Source organism: Meles meles, chromosome 9 (genome assembly GCF_922984935.1).
Source record: "Meles meles chromosome 9, mMelMel3.1 paternal haplotype, whole genome shotgun sequence".
Classification (NCBI taxonomy): Eukaryota; Metazoa; Chordata; class Mammalia; order Carnivora; family Mustelidae; genus Meles; species Meles meles.
This window is the reverse complement of record NC_060074.1, coordinates 109,430,956-109,448,027: the sequence shown is the minus strand read 5'-3', so window position 1 is coordinate 109,448,027 and position 17,072 is coordinate 109,430,956. Positions and strand designations below refer to the sequence as shown.

Below are 17,072 nucleotides of genomic sequence, written 5' to 3'. Positions count from 1 at the left end.
ATATCTTCTCCCATTCTGTCAGTTGTCTTTTGGTTTTGTGAACTGTTTCCTTTGCTGTGCAAAAGCTTTTGATCTTGATGAAATCCCAATAGTTCATTTTTGCCCTTGCTTCCCTTGCCTTTGCCGTTGTTCCTAGGAAGATGTTGCTACAGCTGAGGTCGAAGAGGTTGCTGCCTGCATTCTCCTCAAGGATTTTGATGGATTCCTTTCTCACATTGAGGTCCTTCATCCATTTGGAGTCTATTTTTGTGTGTGGTGTAAGGAAGTGGTCCAATTTCATTTTTCTGCATGTGGCTGTCCAATTTTCCCAGCACCATTTATTGAAGAGGCTGTCTTTTTTCCATTGGACATTCTTTCCTGCTTTGTCGAAGATTAGTTGACCATAGAGTTGAGGGTCGATTTCTGGGCTCTCTATTCTGTTCCACTGATCTATGTGTCTGTTTTTGTGCCAGTACCATGCTGTCTTGATGATGACAGCTTTGTAATAGAGCTTGAAGTCCGGAATTGTGATGCCACCAACTTTGGCTTTGTTCTTCAATATTCCTTTGGCTATTTGAGGTCTTTTCTGGTTCCATATAAATTTTAGGATTATTTGTTCCATTTCTTTGAAAAAAATGGATGGTATTTTGATAGGGATTGCATTAAATGTGTAGATTGCTTTAGGTAGCATAGACATTTTCACAATATTTATTCTTCCAATCCAGGAGCATGGAACATTTTTCCATTTCTTTGTGTCTTCCTCAATTTCTTTCATGAGTACTTTATAGTTTTCTGCATATAGATTCTGAGTCTCTTTGGTTAGGTTTATTCCTAGGTATCTTATAGTTTTGGGTACAATTGTAAATGGGATTGACTCCTTAATTTCTCTTTCTTCAGTCTTGTTGTTGGTGTTCAGAAATGCAACTGATTTCTGTGCATTGATTTTATATCCTGACACTTTACTGAATTCCTGGACAAGTTCTAGCAGTTTTGGAGTGGAGTCTTTTGGGTTTTCCACATATAGTATCATATCATCTGTGAAGAGTGATAGTTTGACTTCTTCTTTACCAATTTGGATGCCTTTAATTTCTTTTTGTTGTCTGATTGCTGAGGCTAGGACTTCTAGTACTATGTTGAATAGCAGTGGTGATAATGGACATCCCTGCCGTGTTCCTGACCTTAACAGAAAAGCTTTCAGTTTTTCTCCACTGAGAATGATATTTGCGGTGGGTTTTTCATAGATGGCTTTGATAATATTGAGGTATGTGCCCTCTATCCCTACACTTTGAAGAGTTTTGATCAGGAAGGGATGCTGTACTTTGTCAAATGCTTTTTCAGCATCTATGGAGAGTATCCTATGGTTCTTGTTCTTTCTTTTATTAATGTGTTCTATCACATTGATTGATTTGCGGATGTTGAACCAACCCTGCAGCCCTGGAATAAATCCCACTTGATCGTGGTGAATAATCCTTTTAATGTACTGTTGAATCCTATTGGCTAGTATTTTGGCGAGAATTTTTGCGTCTGTGTTCATCAAGGATATTGGTCTGTAGTTCTCTTTTTTGGTGGGATCCTTGTCTGTTTTGGGGATCAAGGTGATGCTGGCCTCATAAAATGAGTTTGGAAGTTTTCCTTCCATTTCAATTTTTTGGAACAGTTTCAGGAGAATAGGAATTAGTTCTTCTTTAAATGTTTGGTAGAATTCCCCTGGGAAGCCATCTGGCCCTGGGCTTTTGTTTGTTTGGAGATTTTTGATGACTGTTTCAATCTCCTTACTGGTTATGGGCCTGTTCAGGTTTTCTATTTCTTCCTGGTTCAGTTGTGGTAGTTTATATGTCTCTAGGAATGCATCCATTTCTTCCAGATTGTGAAATTTATTGGCGTAGAGTTGCTCATAGTATATTCTTATAATTGTCTGTATTTCTTTGGTGTTAGTTGTGATCTCTCCTCTTTCATTCATGATTTTATTTATTTGGGTCCTTTCTCTTTTCTTTTTGATGAGTCTGGCCAGGGGTTTATCAATCTTATTGATTCTTTCAAAGAACCAGCTCCTAGTTTCATTGATTTTTTTCTATTGTTTTTTTGGTTTCTATTTCATTGATTTCTGCTCTGATCTTTATGATTTCTCTTCTCCTGCTGGGTTTAGGGTTTCCTTCTTGTTCTTTCTCCAGCTCCTTTATGCGTAGGGTTAGGTTGTGTACTTGAGACCTTTCTTGTTTCTTGAGAAAGGCTTGTACCACTATATATTTTCTTCTCAGGACTGCCTTTGCTGTGTCCCACAGATTTTGAACCGTTGTGTTTTCATTATCATTTGTTTCCATGAATTTTTTCAATTCTTCTTTAATTTCCTGGTTAACCCATTCATTCTTTAGAAGGATGCTGTTTAGTCTCCATGTATTTGGGTTCTTTCCAACTTTCCTCTTGTGATTGAGTTCTAGCTTCAGAGCCTTGTGGTCTGAAAATATGCAGGGAATGATCCTAATCTTTTGATACCGGTTGAGACCTGATTTGTGACCCAGGATGTGATCTATTCTGGAGAAGGTTCCATGTACACTAGAGAAGAATGTGTATTCTGTTGCTTTGGGATGAAATGTTCTGAATATATCTGTGATGTCCATCTGGTCCAGTGTGTCATTTAAGACCTTTATTTCCTTGTTGATCTTTTGCTTGGATGATCTGTCCATTTCAGTGAGGGGGAGTGTTCAAGTCCCCTACTATTATTGTATTATTATTGATGTGTTTCTTTGATTTTGTTATTAATTGGTTGATATAGTTGGCTGCTCCCACGTTAGGGGCATAGATATTTAAAATTGTTAGATCTTCTTGTTGGACAGACCCTTTGAGTAGGATATAGTGTCCTTCCTCATCTCTTATTATAGTCTTTGGCTTAAAATCTAATTGATCTGATATAAGGATTGCCACCCCAGCTTTCTTCTGATGCCCATTAGCATGGTAAATTGTTTTCCACCCCCTCACTTTAAATCTGGAGGTGTCTTCGTGTCTAAAATGAGTTTCTTGTAGGCAACATACTGATGGGTTTTGTTTTTTTATCCATTCTGATACCCTGTGTCTTTTGATTGGGGCATTTAGCCCATTAACATTCAGGGTAACTATTGAGAGATATGAATTTAGTGCCATTATTAGCCTGTAAGGTGACTGTTACTGTATATTGTCTCTGTACCTTTCTGATCTACTACTTTTAGGTTCTCTCTTTGCTTAGAGGACCCCTTTCAATATTTCCTGTAGAGCTGGTTTGGTGTTTGCAAATTCTTTCAGTTTTTGTTTGTCCTGGAAGCTTTTGATCTCTCCTTCTATTTTCAATGATAGCCTAGCTGGATAGAGTATTCTTGGCTGCATGTTTTTCTCGTATAGTGCTCTGAATATATCATGCCAGCTCTGTGGATAAGTCTGCCGCCAATCTAATATTTTTACCATTGTATGTTACAGACTTCTTTTCTCGGGCTGCTTTCAGGATTTTCTCTTTGTCACTAAGACTTGTCAATTTTACTATTAGGTGACGGGGTGTGGACCTATTCTTGTTGACTTTGAGGGGGGTTCTCTGCATCTCCTGGATTTTGATGCTTGTTCCCTTTGCCATATTAGGGAAATTCTCTCCAATGATTCTCTCCAATAGACCTTCTGCTCCCCTCTCTGTTTCTTCTTCTTCTGGAATCCCAATTATTCTAATGTTGTTTTGTCTTATGGTGTCACTTATCTCTCGAATTCTCCCCTCATGGTCCAGTAGCTGTTTGTCCCTCTTTTGCTCGGCTTCCTTATTCTCTGTCATTTGGTCTTCTATATCACTAATTCTTTCTTCTGCCTCATTGATCCTAGCAGTGAGAGCCTCCATTTTTGATTGCACCTCATTAATAGCTTTTTTGATTTCAACTTGGTGAGATTTTAGTTCTTTAATTTCTCCAGAAAGGGCTTTAATATCTCCAGAGAGGGTTTCTCTAATATCTTCCATGCCTTTTTCAAGCCCAGCTAGAATGTTCAGAATCGTCATTCTGAACTCTTGATCTGACATATTACCCATGTCTGTGTTGATTAGGTCCCTAGCCTTTGGTACTGTCTCTTGTTCTTTTGTTTGTGGTGATTTTTTCTGCCTTGTCATTTTGTCCAGATAAGAGGATATGAAGGAGCAAATAAACTACTAAAAGGGTGGCAAAGACCCCGGAAAAATGCGCTGTAACCAAATCAGAAGAGACCCCAAATTGTGGGGGGGAGAAAGGGGATAAAAACAGGTTCTGAGAAAAAAGAAAAAAAAAAAAAGAAAAAAAATTTAAAAAATAAAACAAATAAAAAAATATAAAAAAGAAAGAAAAAATATATATATTTAGATGAACTAGTCAAAAAACGTTAAAAAAGAAAAGGGTAAAAGTTTTAAAAAATTTAGCAGAAGAAGAAAAAAGAAAAACGAAAAAAAAATTGAAAAAAGAAAAAAAAATTGAAGTAGCCGCAAGACTAAAGAATCATGGGGAGAAAGCCATGAGTTCCGTGCTTTGCTTTCTCCTCCTCTGGAATTGCTCTGCTGTCTTAGGAATTGAATCTGCTTTCTCCTTGATAGATGAACTTCGTCCTGGCTGGATATTTTGTTGATCTTCTGGGGGAGGGGCCTGTTGTAGTGACTCTCAAGTGTCTTTGCCCGAGGCGGGATTGCACCGCCCTTACCGGCGGCCGGACTAAGTAATCGGCTCGGGTTCGCTTTTGGGAGCTTCTGTTCCCTGAACGCTTTCCGTAGAGTTCCAGACGACGGGAATGAAAATGGCGGCCTCCCAGTCTCCGGCCCGGAGGAGCCGAGAGCCTTCATCTTGTCTTCTTTTATTTGCTCTCTATATTATCTATTGTGTCTAATACGTACGAGACTCTATTGCAAATAAAGCATCCTCCACATTCTCTCCTTATTAAGTCCACAGCTGCCACAATTTATAACACTTTATAGCTTCTATTAACCCTGACTACCAGTAGTATCTCACTCCAACAACCTAAGGGAACCACGCCATACATTGTTTTAATTAAACAAAACTATAATTGCCTTTGACCTCCTTCTGCATTTTTCAGATTACCAAAGGGAAAATAAGATACATGTTGCTGACAAGTGGGCCCTCAATCCCACAGTATTCTTGGGAGTATAAATTGGTATAAACTTAATATGTTGCCGAAGTCAATATGGCAAAAGCCTTAAAAATATATACGCTTTTTACCCTGGCAATGGCACCTCAAGGAATTTATCCTGGGGATATAATCAGCTTTGTTCACAAAATTTTTGTGCAAAAAATGTTCTTGCACATCTGTATTGGAAAAAGAGAGAGAGAGGGAGAGAGAGAGAACTAAAGGTCCAAAATAGATGTGTTAATTTTGTATATCTGTTGTGGTATGTCCATAAAATGGAAGATGGTTGTCAATAAACATTATGATATAGGGTCATATTTACTAATATGGAAAGATATGTGTACTGTGTGTGTGTGTGAGACAAGGTAATAAAACAGTATCACGGGTTGGGGGGGGGCTCTGGCTTCAGCAGGTAAGGGAGGGACTTGTTCCACTCTTTCACACAGCAGGTAGGTAAGGAGGAGATGGACTCTACTCATCTCCCCCTCTTTCTGTGGTCTTCCCCAGGGGAGAGGGGTTGCCTAAATAGACGAGGAAAACAACCTCAGAAGTGTGCACCCATTAACAACTGAATGTTAACGTCCCTCTAAAATTCATATGTCACAATTTTAATCCTTAATATGATGGTGTTAGGAGGTTGCCCCTGGAAGGTGTTTAAGTCACGAGGGTAGAGCCTTCATGTATGGGATTAGTCCCCTCCTGAAAGGGACTCCCAGAAGGTCTTTCACTCTCTTTCTGGCACATGAGGATATAACAAAAAATGAGTCGTCAGTGACCTGAAGAGGGCCTTCATCAGAATCCAAACATCCTGGAACACTGATCTTGGACTTCCAGCCTCTGGAACTATGAAACATAAATTTGTATTTTTATAAGCCCATCAGTCTGTCATATTTTTAACTAGGCTTATTTATTTATTTTTATTATGTCATGTCATTCACCATAGAGTACATCATTAGTTTTTGATATAGTGTTCCATGATTCATTGTTTACCTGTAACACCCAGTGCTCCATTGAATACACGTCCCCTTTAATACCCATCATGGGGCTAACCCATCCCCACACCCCATCCCTTCTAAAATCCTCAGTTTTTTTCCTGGAGTCCATAGTCTTTCATGGGTTGTTCCCTCTCCAGTTTCACCCCCTTCATTTTTCCTTTCCTTCTCCTAATGTCCTCCATGCTATTCTATATGATCCACAAATAAGTGAAACCATATGATAATTGACTCTCTCTGCTTGACTTATTTCACTCAGTGTAATCCCCTCTAGTCCCATCCATGTTGCTGTAAAAGTTGGGTATTCATCCTTTGTGATGGCTGAGAAATATTCCATTGTATATATGGACCATATCTTCTTTATCCATTCTTCTGTTGAAGGACATCTTGGCTCCTTCCAAATTTTGGCTATTGTGGCCATTGCTGCTATGAACATTGGAGTGCATGTGCCCCTTCTTTTCACTACATCTGTATCTTTGGGGTAAATACATTAATACAATTGCTAGGCCATAGGTTAGCTCTATTTTTATTTTTTTGAGGAACCTTCACACTGTTATAGCAGCTCAACAAAGGTAGTACACTAGGCCATGGCTCTGGGATTTCACATGCTTACAGTGGTGCACATTGTTGTCTCTGTCCCTGTTTCTGTGAGGTAAGCCTAAATGAGTCAGTACTATCTCTGAACTGAGGGATGTGAGGTTGGGGCCACATCTCTGTGGGGCTGTCTGTCTGCAGTCCCATAGCCCACACAGCAGTGTCTGGTCTACACCACGTTCTGTAAGCTAGCCCACCAAGAAAAGTAGCATTGTGTTCCCATGCCCATTATCTTCCTTCATCTACATCATTTGATTCATAAAGCATGGGGAAAAGAGGATTAATGAGTATTCTCAACCCCAACATATTGTATAGACAATATGTTTTTACTGTGTTTTTGTGAATGTGCACAAAGTGGGAAAATGTCTGGAACGAAATGCAACTAAATCCAAACTTGGTGTCTCTGGGTGGTGAGATTATCTGCATGCATGAGTTACAATTATTATAATTATTCTATTTACACCATTAAAGTAGAAATAAAGTGTTCCTTTGAGCTTGTTTCTCATTACAGTGCAAATTTAGACCTTCCCTGCTGGGATGGAAGCTGTGAAGGAGGAAAGAAATAAGACCCTGGCATTTGTTGAACACCTAATGAGTACCAGGCACAGTACAAGGAATACAGAGTACATTTTTCCTGCACTCCTCATATCAACCTTATTAGCTGAGGATGTTTGTGTAAATTGCTTAGGTGTTGAAATTATTAGTGGAAATTTAACAACTTGCACAAGTTTCTATAAGTAGTAAGAGGCAGCGTCACTCTCAGTATGGCCTGCCCCCAAATCCATGCCCTTCTACTTGAATATGCTCAGGGAATTCATGACAGCTGAGTTAGGGGGGAGGAAAAGTGTGCAAAGGCAATAGTATTACCAAACTGATATCACATAATAATACATAGACTAAAGGAAATCCATGGTCAGAATGAACAGAATCCCATTTTTGCCAAAATTCCATCAAACCCAATCCTTAGAAAACTAAAAGCCACAGAATGAAAAGAGGGTAGATTATTTTATCCAGACACAGGTACTCTGAATAGTGCCAAGAGTGACAGGTACAGCCTTGTCAGTCCTTGACAGCCAGGACGGAGAGAAATACCAGCAAGCACACACATTGAGCCTCTCAAGCAGCACCGTCTAAGAACACCGGGAAGAGGGACAGCAACCGATGCCTCAGATCTGATCAGCCCTGTGAGCACGGCTGAATCCAAGGAGAGTACAATAATTGATTTTCACAATGATGATCCTGAGTCATCAAGAAAAGGTTACATTTTATGTTCAGAGCTCTCTGTTTAAGAAGGCAGGGAAGCGTGTAATCCATTTGAGAAAGATTTTCATTTCAAATAGTTAAAAATTCTTTGAAAACATTTTTGGTGCTTAAAGGGATAAGTGACAGTTATCTGGAAAATTCACTTATGTGGAACAACATCTTTCCTAAAGATTCTAGATCAGTGAGGCAGAGTGTTGTATTTAGTTAGGCTTCTATCACTTCTCCTTTGTTGACATTCCACTGTCTAATCTTCTCAAGCCTTTCAAAATTCCTAACCTCCAGGCATGGGATTGTGAATTTCTTAAGGCAACAGATTGTGACCCCATTCTTGGATATTCCATATCCTTATGATTCTCGGCTTGTGCATGTGTGTATGCCTGTGTGCACACGCAAGTGCCACGAAAAAAATGATGAAGATATTCACAAAAATGACTGACTCCCAGGGGCCTCCATGAACTTTGACAAAGCCCTCTGGACATTTTACAAAAGCTCCTTTCAGTTGTAAAGTTTTCTTTGTTGGTCATTTTGTCTTGTTTTGATTTTTCTAAAAGCAAACTATTTTTAAAAAGCGTCATTTCCATTGAGGCGTGCACTCTCCAGGCAACATTAGCAATGCAAACACACAGGACTGTTCTTGCCTGCCCTGCTGGCCCCATTGCCTGACACCACTTCCCTCTGCATCCCTTGCCCTGGACGTAACTCACTGTTCTTTTGTGAATATGCCGAGATCCTTTGTGCTTTCTCATATGCTGATCCCTTTCCCAGAAATATCCCTTCCCACCTCCATACAACCTATGTCTAAATCAATGCTCTCTTCGAGGGCTATTGAGCTCAAGAAACTTCTCATTCTCTCAACTGTTGAAGGATGCATGTTGTCACCATTTTCTTCTTGAAGATGAGGATGGAAACTTGAGAGGCTACCATGAGAGCCTTCCCTTAGATCACACCTGGGAATCAGAGCCCGGATGAGCCCATCCCCAGTCTTTTCCTGACTTTCTTTCTTTCAACTGCACAGTGAACAGTCATCACTGCAGACACCCCCTCCTTGACATTCCATGTTTTCCAGGCCTATCTGTGGTCATCCTGTATGGGTCACGCAGAGGAGAGGGGCTGAGCCTTACCTGGCGTGTTGAGCAGGCGGGACCTTCTGCAATGGTAGGCCACCTCCTGCTCACAGTGCTCTGAGCTGTCAATCATGGCTTCCAGCTGCTCCATGCTGCCACCATAATCCAAGGCCATGGTGTAGGGCTTCTTAGGGTCTGCACCCCGCACATGGGTCAGCTCTGTGTTATTGTGCTGCACTGATGTCCAAATCTTGTCCTCTGTCAGAAAATGTAAGGAAGGAAACATTAGAAGGGAAGGTCAAAAGAGGACCATGCTTATATAACCCAATAAAGCTGGGGGAGGGAGGGTCCGGAAGAGGATCTCATAAGCAATGTGATGCTTGGCTGAACATGGGGTAATCCATCCACCTGAATGCTCCACTTATGCAAATAAAAATGACAGAGAATTTCTGTTTCTCATGAAGTTCCTCCCAGAGTTAATATGGGGGTTAATAATTATAAGAACTAAATTTGTGGAACACTTTATGCTAAGCGTTTAATGCCCATCATATCATTTTAAATAGACATTATCTAAATCTGAAGAAGTTAGAAATGCCATGTTAGAAATGAAGGAAAAGTGAATAAGCGGGGTTGAGCAGCTTACCCTTGTGCAAGTGACCAAGCAAGAACAGGAAACCAGGGTGTCTGACTGCCAAACTCATGCTTCCAGCTACTGACACACAGTCCCCCATGAGACAAACACTAGCACAGATAACTGTCTCATAGAAACACAAGTATCACATCGAATGTTTCCTGTACACAGAAAGATCTCCATATAGAAAGTACCTGTAAAATACACCTAATTAACAATGATGAGATTGTATGATCCACACTATACATAACAAGGCACTTAACTGAAGTTCTTTTTTTTTTTAATTCTCTATGCTTCCTCTCTTTGCTAAAAAAAATATTTTAAGAGATTTACAATAAAATAACATGCAAAGATGAGGACCTTCACGACACTTTGGAGGTCACATTTTACCTACTACAGGTAGGAATGTGAAGAGAGAGAAGAGAAATTTGAGTTTTACAGCTTGAAAGATGTGTATTTGAAACCTATCTCTGCCAGCAACAAGCTTGGACAAATCCCTTCACTTTTCTAGGGCTCAGTTTTATTATACAAATAAAAGAAGAAGAAGAAGAAGACAGCAATCTGAGCAGCAGGGCTGTTTCTATGGAATAACAAGCAAACATATGAAGTTGCAAGGCTGAGATCTATCAGACATTCTATACTAAGAGATAGATCTGTGAGTTCTGTCAGACATTCTGTACTAATAACCTAGACTAAAGCATTTACTGCAATTGGACATAGAATTTCATTCTGAACATGCTCACAAATAAAGGAGGAAATCGGAAGACTCGAAAAGCTTTTGTCATCCGAGAATCTTACCCACATAATAACACCATTACTCTTCATAGATTCTCAGGGCTGAAAAATAACTTAACATAGCTATCATGTGGTTTCCTTCCTACTTTACCCTCTGAGTCTTTATAAAGGAGGAAACCAAGGTCTAGAAAGTAAAGAAATGACCCAACACATTTCTATTAGACCATAGTGATGACTGCCCACACTAAAAATAACTATTATTAATTAGTACTACTAAGAAGCAGGATCACAGCTGTCAGCATATTTAGGTGAAAAGGAAAAGCACAGGCAAGCTAGATCCCCAGTTTTCATACTTTCTCTACCCTAACTCTGTATGTTTCACTGTATTAGAAAGAGAGGGGAGAGAAAGAAAGCTTCGTTTCCATTATCTCTAAAGAATTTTCCAACTCCAGAAAAGGAAATATTTCTTGCAGCAAAAATAGTAAACTGTTCAAGCATTCTGATTCATCTTCAGACAATTTCCTAAAACCAGTTCAGTGATAACCATGTCTCCAATGTTTAATGGAGGCAGAATTACATTTTCTATAAAGTCTGAAAAACAAATCAGACTGAAGGTTATTAGGTTCTGACTTTGAAAGTACTAATAGGACATAAATTCTAATTGGCAAAAATAGTAATATTACACAAATAATTAACCCGTTACTCCAAAATTGCATGTTCTAATATAGACAAACTCTAATAAATTATCAGAGAAAAGTAATTATTTAATAACACAATAGCATATAAAGAGAAATAAAGAGTGACAGTTTTGAAATGTCCATGGTATGTAGAAGAAACACAGAACCGCCCAGTCTAATGTATAGATGCTATGTTACTGTTTCATGTGAGGTCATTTTATACCTTATCTCCGGTAAAGATAACAATCCTCCATTGTAGATGTCAATGTGTGTGTATATATATGTGTACACACACACACACACACACACACACATACATATATGTAAACACAGATATAGCTATAGATATAGACACAGACATATACATATACACATAGTGGTATAGATATATGAAGCCTTAGAGAGAGAAAATAAACTTATCCCAAACTTATCCCCAGTCTCATTGTGTCCAGTCTGATGCCAGAAGTGGTCCAAATAGCATCAGTAAATCATATGAATTTAGATTTCCTTACAAATACACACAGATTCTTATATCCTTATATCCATTCATCTACTTATTCAAACATTCATTCATTGATTTGCTTATTCATTTACTCACTGACTCATTTTGCCAGAATCATATTCTATGTTTAGCAAGATGGAATAGGAAAATGTGTAGGAGAGACAACCTTTCATTTTAAAGCCACTAATGTTGCCAGTCCTGCCTTCTGGAACCTGAGGGTGAACGGAAGTTCTAACAACTCAAGTATTGGCACTTTTTGATATATGCAAATATACAGAAGATACAAAGGAACAATTAAGAGCTCTGAAGTGCTCTCCATGATTCACAAGCCCTGAAAACACAGTATGAGTAACAAGAGGAGAGATGATTACATGAAACCTAGGCCTTTTAGCTGGCTTTCCTTTCAAAGATGCCCTTTGTCCTCGGACTATTTTTTCCTCCTGGGAGATAGCAGAAGAAAGATTGGAAAGAAAGAGGTAATTGGATACTATTTCTTTTTGCCTTTTTTTTTCCTTCTCTCAGTTTCATTGATAGCAGGTACAGATTAAGTTCTGCACTCTGACAAAATATAAAAAGGCTAGAGGTCAATGCCACTCATGTAAGTTGGCTTTGGTGCCTGATGCTCTTGATGTCTGGTCTGAGATAGGGACATGTGGTTTTAGCTAGGGAATGTGTATGTGAAGTTTAGCTCTAAGGATTTTCAAACAAGTAATACTCATTTTGAACAGTCTTTTAGGTAGATGTTGGTGGGAATCCATTCATGAATGTACACGTGCTTTAACTGAAATTGAACCCATGAAGCTAAATGTTAAAGATAGTCAATTAAGTCAATGGGTGCATGGATATTTACGGACACAGATTGGGCTCTGCAGTGAGAAGATCTGGATTTGTGTGCCACCTCAGCACTTACTGGTGAAGCAGCCTTGGTCAAATCATTAATTCTCTAAAGATCAGTTTCCTCAGTAGCAGTATCTGGAAAGCAGAAATGATACCAGCTCTATAGCATAGTTGTGAAGATTAAGTGAGGGGGTTTGTGTGAGAAAGCCCATTATTAACTGAATTATCAAACATCCCACAGAAATCTGTATATGTTTATTATATAAAAGGTGTATCATCTCTGTCCCAAGGATCCTGCAGATATCAAATGCTGCTATTTTTAACAATAACTTCAAGGAGGAGATGGCTTCTGGTGGTTCTCACAATAGTTTTTGTTAACAGAAATCTTTCCCAGAATATAAAGTGAGACACATGAGTCATCTCGAGAAGGGGGTAGGGACACACTGAGGCTGACCATTTCTCTGCAGATCCATGAGGAAAACACACCAGTTTCAAGAGACCTGGAACAGGAAATGGACTCTTCCTGAAGTTCTATGAACCTGAACTCTCACACAAGGAAACCTCTAGAGATTTGCCTATAACCTAAGAAAGTCCAGTTACACTCAGGGGTGGAGGAGTAGATTATCTAAATGCTATGATTAGGAGAACATCATAAAACCCCCCAGGCTCCAAGCACCACCCTCTGCTTTTCTGCCCCCAGACCAGACCCTCTACCGCAGGGCATATAGTCTCATGTCTGGAGATGCTTTTAGTGCTTCAAGGTGCCATGAGACAGCCTGGCTTTAGAAACCTGCCTGCCTGATTGGAAACTGTGTTGTGCTACATGTCACCAGTGAGGCTTTGGGCAAGTCATTGACTTCTGAAATTTCCACTTTGGAAAATGGGATATTAATACCAATCTTTTTATCCATGATAACACAGTGATTCAGCATCATGTTTCACATGGACATATAACAGGCTTTCTGGCATGTAAAAATAAGAAAGAAAGAATCTATACATTGAAACCTTTCTATAACATGAGGCTGAGGACCCCAACTTTGTTTCTTAGAGAATTGAGGGTGGGGAGCTCATCCCACAAATGAAGTTAACAAGTGGGCTGGGCTGCAATTTCTTGTAATACAGCTGTTACTGTGTATAATTAGTTATTACCATCTTGTTCAATTATCTTTTCACATTGGAATTGTTTCATGTGTCTCTATATTTATTTGCATCCCTTTCACTTCCTGAAATCATGTCAATTAAATATGTTGGTTAGTCCTCATGATCCCAGAAACTAGAAAAACATTGCTTCTGCTATTACATTTTGCTACTCAGGTCATTCTTTATTATTTCTTACTGCGTATTGCCATTCAGTCCAATGATGAGAAGCATAGCCCCATCTTTCTAACTTGTTCAAAGGAATATATGTATTAAATTATCCAAGACAAATTCTCTGTTTATGGGAAAACCTCATTTGGAGACTTTTGAACTGGCAGCAGGATTTATTCAATTCACTAACAATCTTAGTTTAAAATAACAGAATTATGCATTTGTCTTTTTATCTGATACATAGTTTGCAAATATTTTCTCCCCTTTCATAGGTTCCATTTTTATTTTTTTGATGGCTTGCTTTGCTGTTTGATGTAGTCCCACTTGTTGATTTTTATTCTTTGTATTTGTACTTTTGGTGTCATAACCAAAAAAGTTGTTGCCAAGACCAATGTCAAGGAGCAACTTCCTTGTATTTTTTAGGATTTTTATGGTATCAGGTCTTATGTTTAAATTTTTAATTTATTTAGAGTTAATTTTTGTGAGTAGTATAAATATGGCATATAGCCCCCTCTGTTTTTTTTTTTTTTTTTTTTTTTTGCGTGTGGCTATCCTGTTTCTCCAGCACCATTTGTTGAGGAGACTATACTTTCCCTTTCCTAATGAGTGCTCCTAGTTCCCTTGTCAAATACGAATTGAACACATCTATGGGAGGGTAATTCTGGGTTCCTCATTCTGTTCTGTTGGTCTGTGTCTATTTTTTTTTTACAGCAGTACTGTGCTGTTTTAATTACTAGAACTTTGAAGAAATGGAAGGATGTTGTTTAAGGATGCCCGATGTACTGGCAAGAGTATGAATGAGCTCATGACAAAGACCCTCACCCGCTATTTGCTACCATTATACATAATGGAGTTACAGGCCATGGGACATCAAGAAGCATACGTGATAAAATTCTAAAGTGTCATTTCACAGACATAACAATGTATTTTATGGAGGCAACCACAGCATTTCTTAAACTACATTGTGAATTTAGGTTTGAAGTCCATCTTCCCATAAAGCTAAGAGATCTCCCAGAATATGAAGTATATCCTTCATTCTTATGTTCAAATATGTGCCCAGTTAGTGCTGAGCCAGCCACAGGGATACCTGCCCAGAAGGATGATGTACTGCCTAATTCTCTAAAAGCTTGCCATTGCTTTGGGGGAAAATTGTGTACAGAAGAATGACAAATATCTCAGGCTATCATAAGTATTCTTGAGATTAAAAGTAAGTAAGGCTTGGGGCACCTGGGTGGCTTAGTCAGTTGGGCATCTGTCTTCAGCTCATATCATGATCCCAGGATCCCAGGATCAAGCCCCACTTCGGGGTCCCTGCTCAGTGGAAAGCCTGCTTCTCCCTTTGCCCCTCACCCTGCTTATGCTCTCTCTCTCTCTCAAATAAATAAATACAACTAAAAAATTAATAAATAAAAGTAAGTGAGGCTGCCCCCAGAGACCTGGTGGGGGCAGGGTTGGGAATGGATGTTACAGGAGCTTGTCCAGGAAAGACCACAATGTTTTCCTTAAGAATGTACAGGCCTGCAAAAGTCTTTCATCCTCAGACCTCCAGAGCTTAGGTTGCCATGAAGCACTTTCTAGGACTCGAGGAAATCATTGTCAAGTGACAAGACTAGTTAATCACCACCGTTTGTATTCTTCTAGGTTATTTCTTCTAGCATTGCCAAAGCAGTTCTTCTATGCATGTGTAGTGATCCAAATGTAAAAGAAGTTTCATTATAAGATCAACACACACACACACACACACACACACACTTAATATGATCACCAGCAATATCAACAACAAAAGAAAAAGAGGTTGCACAAAGTGCTAGTACAGGAGTAATGATAAGATGCTCTAGAACATTCTGTATCTTCATCTCTGTTGTAAAATCTTTTCCAGTCATCACTTCAGAAAGCCCTCTATGGACCCTCATTCTCTGTTTCTCTGTGACCTCTGGTTTCTCTTGCTCTCATTTCAGAAACTGTAAACTGTTTACATACAGAGCCACAATTTAATTTTCTTTCAAATTTTTTTCTCTCATTTTATCTGATTGCTATTATTATGATGATGATCATTATTATTATTAATAATAGCTGTAATTATAGATGATGTAAGCTGTTCTATTTGTTACCATGGAGATCACCACTCAGAAGAAAGAACAAACAAAAGGAAAGTAAAAAAGGAGAGCGAGACAAGAAATAACTCTGATTAATAAGACCTCATTCTAGACACATATCTATCTCTTTGCAAGGGCCAAAAAATGTGAAATTTTTCTATCACAAAGCTTGGGAGGAAGGGAAGTCTACAGATTGTCAATACCCAGTTTAATTGAACTTAAATCACTGTGGGGAGCTGCTTATGGTCCTTTGAAAAGTGTGCCAATGCACTTACGATCCTATTGTAATAAAGCAAGTCTATATTAAGGTCCCTGGGGTCACTTCTGGTACAGTTATCTATGTTGACAAAGTGAATTTTCTGTGCCAAGGGTAAAGACAGCTTAAATGATCATCAAACCACTGCCTGTACCGCTCACTTGCCATCTACACATGTACAGCCTAGTGACATCTCCTGTCATTTTGCATAGATAGTTATTTAATTTTTCATATGTTTGTACCTTATCTCTCCACTTAAATCACAGGCAATGACTGCTGAGTAAATATCAGGTTAGCAAGGGCTTCTCTGGTTAAGGGAGGCAGATGCAAGGAAGAAGAGTGAGGGCACCAGGATCTGCAGGCTCAGTGGACACTACCAGCTCACATTGCTGAATACTTGCAGAGACATTTCACCTCCCCAAGCCTCAGTCTTCTCATCTGTAAACTGAATTTAATCCACTGTGCAATGATGATGTGAGAATGAACACATGAGAACACATGAGAATAAAACACATGGGAATGTTGAGCACAGAACCCGGGTACCGGAAAGAAAATCAAAGTCCACTGCTATCAGCCCTCCTGATGAAGCCACTCAGGGAGCACAGGAAAGGATCATTTCATTAACAGAAACGGTTATGGGAACCTGTGCTGAGGGGGTCAACGCCACGTTCTCCTCAGCCGGCAAAGGGAAGTGGGACAATTGGTGTAAAACAATTTCCAACCCCTTTAAAGGGCTTCAAATCCCCACAGGAGCTGTTTTCCTCCCAGGGCATCCATCAGCTGCCTGTGCTGGAATCCATCTGTGCCGCGCTAAAACAAACCACTGCACATGCGGCCGCTTTCAGCTCTGGCCTCTGCTGCTGGGGGGAGCGCATTACCGGTTTACAGCCCCTGCTAGGACCCCTGTGCAATGCATTAGCTGGAACGCAGGCACCGCAGCTCAAGGGGCGCGCGGGTGCTGGGGCCTGCTTCTGGCCATTACCGCTCCTCTACCTGCCTGCGCGGGCCACGCTTTATGATTTCCAG

The 17,072-nt window shown here is 39.6% G+C and overlaps 1 protein-coding gene across 1 annotated transcript in view; it reads right to left on the bottom strand.

Moving 5' to 3' along the window:
• CNTNAP5 (contactin associated protein family member 5) overlaps positions 1 to 17,072 on the bottom strand; it is an 848,385-nt gene that overhangs the window by 258,198 nt on the left and 573,115 nt on the right. Inside the window, exon 13 of the mRNA XM_046019554.1 lies at positions 9,062 to 9,262. Coding sequence (XP_045875510.1) covers positions 9,062 to 9,262 — 201 coding nt within the window. The remainder of the gene's footprint in view (positions 1 to 9,061; positions 9,263 to 17,072) is intronic.